Source organism: Neltuma alba, unplaced genomic scaffold, assembly GCF_004799145.2.
Source record: "Neltuma alba isolate B1F8T4 unplaced genomic scaffold, ASM479914v2 tig00001633_pilon, whole genome shotgun sequence".
In the NCBI taxonomy this organism is placed as follows: Eukaryota; Viridiplantae; Streptophyta; class Magnoliopsida; order Fabales; family Fabaceae; genus Neltuma; species Neltuma alba.
The window spans coordinates 308,543-314,201 of record NW_021632543.1 but is presented as its reverse complement, the minus strand read 5'-3'; the positions used below and the strand labels follow the sequence as shown (position 1 = coordinate 314,201).

At 34.7% G+C, this 5,659-nt stretch overlaps 1 protein-coding gene across 1 annotated transcript; it reads right to left on the bottom strand.

Moving 5' to 3' along the window:
- Nucleotides 1-764: 764 nt before the first annotated feature.
- On the bottom strand, nucleotides 765-1,799 carry LOC114760109 (cytosolic sulfotransferase 12-like). The gene has a single exon (XM_028949370.1). The coding sequence runs from the start codon at nucleotides 1,797-1,799 to the stop codon at nucleotides 765-767; it is 1,035 nt and encodes a 344-aa protein (XP_028805203.1).
- Between the last annotated feature and the right edge of the window lie 3,860 nt (nucleotides 1,800-5,659).

Genomic DNA, 5,659 nt, shown 5'->3' with positions numbered 1-5,659 from the left:
TATAATTTATAAATAAAATCAAAGGAATGACACCTAAAGTATTAATTCTTCATCAACTATACCTAAGCGTAATATTGAAAATTTTGAAAAATTACTCAAACCACTAAGTTTGTCATGTTCCTTAATCTTTATTAGTAGGTTATAATTAATAAGGAACAAAGGCAGTAATATCAGTTGTCATTACTATCAGATAATAATCAATCCTCAAACATTGCGGGAAAAAAATATCAATCATCAAACTCTGATATCTGCGAAGGAAGGGGAGCAACGAAGCATATGTGAATGCAATTGTATCGCATTGGTTCTTCTTCATGTTCAGAGTTTGACGTCTCCTTAAGAATCCTCCATGAGCGTACGTCTAAAATGTGAACTCCGCTTCACAAGCATAAATACACACACGACCCTGCAGACAAGTTATTTATCGCATAACACAGTGATAGCCGATAAGAAATTAAAGAGAGAGCCTAGTGACAAGAAAAGTAATACAACTTAGCTGGAGTATATGTTTTTTTTTTAATTATTAATCGATTAACATAATTTAAATACTAGTTATAAAAGGTAGCAAAATTAGATATTAGTAAACAGTCTAATAGGCAGAAAGAAATAAAATAAAAATATAATAGAATAAAATTAAAAATAACTTTTATAGATGAAAATTTTTTAAAGACATTTTCCCCTTACAAAAAATTTGAAGTGATAGAAATTGCCCTTTGAAATTAAAAAGTTTTACCCATACCTCATCATTTGTTGTTGATGTTTTCAGGTCAGGATTTATGGATCTGAAAGTTCACGCTTTGTTTACCCAGCTTCTCTTGAGTAATAACATCAAGCTTCTTAATCATGTCAGAGGTGAGAAAATTCTCACCATCTCCAACCTCTCCACGTCTAAAGTAAATGCTATTATTTTGCCCAGTCAACAACTTTCCAGTCTTATTCACTTCCAAGTTGCTCAAATTCTCAAAACTACATAACCTCAGTATATCATTGATTATATTTCCATTCTCTTCTTCCTTAGTAAATCCATGCCCTAGAAATTCAGCAAGGTCCTTCAGAACTCTTACTGGCTCATTCTTCAACTCCCCATAGGTCAAAAACATTACCTTATTTGGCCTGTCCAAACTCTGTTGGTAGTATCCCAAAATGTGATCCCAAAACGGGCCACTAGCAATCCTTCCTTCACAAAACTTCTCAAATGAATCCTCGATTGAAATGGACTCTTGTCGTAGTCGTAGGAACTTAAAGACAAAGTGCCACAATGACGTGAACATATCCTTCGGGTTTCTACACAAGTACACAATCTTACATTTTGACAGCTTCACAGATTCTGGCAATGAAATGTATGGCATATGGCTCGCGAAGAGCCTTGGTGACGGAAGTGAGGTCAGATCAGGGATGTCCTTATCCACGTAGAGATTGATGTCTAAAAAGGGTACAAGATCATGAGGGTTAGTAGTGAGGAGAGGGTGGGGGTGCGACTGGTTCTTATCAAAATCTGTATTTGGACAATGGATCTTGCGATTGAGAATTGCAAAGGCTAGGGCTTTAAGCCAGGTGGTACCGCATTTCGGTAAGGTGATAAGAAGGATGTCGGAGTCTTGAGCTTTGAAGTGTTTTTGGCTATTGAGGGTTCCCTGTAATTGTTTTGTGGTGTGCCAGAAACCATCGTATTGATGGATTGTAAACGGTTCCCAAAACGAATCGCTAGGTAAGGTGGCAATGAGGTCTTTGTTTTCTTGGGTTAATTCGACTTTCTGGAGGTATTTGGGAATATCGGAGGCTTCGGAGTTTGCTGCCGCCATGATTATGTTAGATATGTTTTGGTATAGCTGGGAAATTATAGCCAGAACATTGCAAAGCAATGATGAAGTGAATAATGTTCATATTTCCCCCCTACAGGAGCTACAACAAAGGGGACAGCGAGGTGGGGCTAAGACCTGCCGACCATCCATCTGTCGTGACTTGATATAAGATCTAGAATTATAATCGTGTACGTCAAAAGCTGTATATTAGTCGGCATCATACATGACGTATTAAGCTTTCAAGGTTTGAAGGCGAGGAGATCGATGTGCACTACATGGGAATCTCAATTATTGACAGTAATTACAATGACATTAATATTTTAATTAAAGGTGGTCTGATATTTTTTCATTTTACTATAATATTTGTCTTATAATTCTTAGTTGTAAAAATTAAATATACGAATTTTAAATGTCATGTCTATTTTATATTAATTATGTATAACCGAGTATTGCCGCAATCAATTAAAACGATGCATCTGATACGATTCCCAGATATTGACAAGACTGGATTGGGTTAGCTGTAATCAATTGACTAGATTTCATGAGACTCCCAAAGATTATTGTCATTGAAACAAGAATTTGAGGAACACATGGTCTTTCTCAAGTTCTAAGGCGCTATATGAAGCGAGCTCAGTTCATTTCATGTGATTGGGATCATTTTATTCTACTAAAACAAATTATTGGAATCATCCGTTCAAAGTGACGATTCACTTATATCTTGTTCTTGTTAGATTTAAAGATTTTGATGATAACAAGTAAAGTAATTTATGCTTTGGTAAGTTGATCGCTCACTTGATCGATCAAGGGTTTATCAATCACATTACTGATAAAATTCCTATGTAAACAAGTAATTTAGCAGAAATATTAATTGATAACTTGATAGATAAATCACATTGTATGTGTTGATTGATCATTGTTAACATTATTTTGTATAGAAGTCTGTAGAAAATTATCGATCAATTGATCGATAATCTAATGATTGAACAACTGACAGATAATAAGACATGATTTTTGGTAAGTGTTTATCGATCACATGATCGATAAATAAGTTATTGATGAGAAAACAGATAAATAGTAAAGCTTCCTACTCATGTTCTATAAGTTATATACTGTTTTAATCACTATTTGTCAATCACTTTATCGATCAGAGCTTTATTGATAACTTGTTCTGTCATTGCATAATAACTTACCTGTTTATCGATATTTTCTTGATGTTTAAGTTTGTTGAAAAGTTAGTTATCGATCACTTGATTGATCAACGGTTTATCGATCAAATGATCGATCATCACCTTTTCACTGATTAAACTGTTTTAAGTTTTCTTTGATCACTCGATCGATCATTAATTTATTGATAAAATGATCAATCATTCAATCTTTTGAATATACTGTTTTTAGATAACGTGGTCGATTAAACATTTTTCTGGTATTTCAAAACCAAGTTTCTTGACTATATTTTTATCGATCACTTGATCGATCAATCTTTAATCGATCACTAACTCGATCATAATAGGTTTTATGCCTTTTGTGAAAATCTTTGTTAAACCTTTTTATCAATCAAATTTTCTATCATCCATTTATCAATAAAATGTTCGATCAATATTCTTTGAAAGTAACTTCTGACTTGCTTAGCTTTATTGATAACTTGATTGATCAAACATTTTTTGATCACTTATTCGATTAATGATCCAATTCTTTCAATAACAAGAAGCTATGGTGAGATTTAAAAACTTCTGAATATTTCTTTTTAAACTTTTCTCAGCCTTACTGTTTATCTTAATTCTCTATTTTAAGGAATTCAAAATCATAGGTGACCTTGGGCCTTTTCTCTACATAATCTTTCTGAAGTCACTCTTTTCATTTATCGATCACTTGATAGATCATTAGTTAATCCATAACTTGATCGATAAACATAGTTATCTATTTCAAAATCTTTCATCTTAATTAATCGAGAACATAATTGATAAACCAGTTATTGATCATGGCTTCGATCAAGTGTGTTCAGTTCATAGTTATTGGATCTGATGATTGATTGATTCCCTTTCAACTACCACATGAATATTATTATCATTTGATCAATTATTTTTATGAGTTTCATTCTGAAGGAAAAACTTATTAGATTGAAATATTGCTACAGAATACGAAGTAAGCTCAACGATTATTCAATGGTTATTTAAGTAGCCTGTAACCTACCATGTCAGAAGCATTAATGGTGAATACCATTGCAATTGGGAAAACACACAACTGAACTCTCAACGGCTAGAAGCTCTTCCGTCTAACGGTTATTAAACTTCTTCAACTATAAAAGGCACAAAGAAGCATTGAATGCAAGATTGAATACGCGAGTTACCTTCTGCAAAAACTTTTATTATTACATCCAATACTCTGTTTTCCTCTTTACCGAGCTTAAGTATTTCACATTCATTTACTCTGTGAGAGAGACTGATACACCTTCCTTACTTTCTTTCTGAGAGTAACTCAAGAGTGTGGACTCTTGAGTAGAATTGTAACCTTACAGGTAGTAAGGGGGAGTGATTAAGAAAATCAATTACTATACTGAGGCACTAAGAGCCCAATTAATCTTGGATCATAGTAGAAATCTCAGAGGTGTTCTAAAGACTAGACGTAGGTCAAGTGGTTAAGATCGAACTAGTATAAATCCTATGTCTACACTTTACAGTGAAACCTTTCTAACCCAACTCTCTCTGTTTTTATTTATTTCACTATTTTAATGTGCTTAAATTTTTATAACTTACCCAATTCACCCCCTCTTGGGTGAGACTGCCACAAACATTTGGTATTAGAGCAAGTCTCTTCAATAAAGACTTAACAGTCTGAAGAGAGATCCCATGGCAGGTTTCGGAGATAGCGTAATACCCAAAAGATATTCAACATCAAAGCCACCTGGCTTCAACAGAGAAAACTACACTTTTTGGAAGATGAGGATAAAGATCTTCATCAAAGCTACAGAGTATGGATTATGGGACGTGAATAAACATGGCAACTACATCCCAATGAAAACAGTGGACAGTCAACAAGTTCATAAGAGTCCCAGTGAGTTTGATGAAGAAGACAAGAGGCTAGTGACACTAAATGATAAAGCTATCAACATACTAACCTATGCACTAAGCCAGAAAGAGTATTTTCAAGTTTTCAGTTTGGAAACTGCAAAGAAAATGTGGGAGGCACTGGAGATTGCTCACGAGGGAACAACAGGTGTAAAACAAAGCAGAATCAATACTCTCACCACGGAGTTTGAATTGTTCAAAATGAAGGATAGAGAAAGCATCCGAGACATGGAAGTCAGATTTTCACATCTCATCAATCATCTTACTACACTCAAAAAGAAGTATAGTTAAGAGGATCAAGTGAGGAAAATCTTAAGCGGTCTCATGAAAGAATGGGAGCCAAATGTAATGACCACTGAGTAAACAAAGGGAGAATCAAGTGGCTTTGTCACAGCTCTGTTTAGGAGTCTAGCAAAGTATGAGAGCAAGCAGAAATACAAAAAAAATGAACGAGAAGAATCATAAAGACCTCGCCCTCAAAACTTAAGAGAGTGAAGATGACGATGAAAATTAAAGGACCTGGAAGATGATGAAATGGGTCTCATAATTAGAAGGTTCAAGAAATTCTACAGAAACAAAGCCAGAAGGAGGTTCAATCGAAACGCAAAAACCTCCGCATCTCAAAATGAGCCAAAGGATCCAATCATCTGCTTCGAATGTAAAAAGCCAAGACACATCAAGCAAAGTGTCCTTAGCTGTCCAAGATGAAGGACAAAGAAAAGAAGAAAGCCTTTGTCGCGTCAATCTACAGAGATAGTTCCTCAGAGGAAGAAGAGAGCAACGACGAAGAAACAG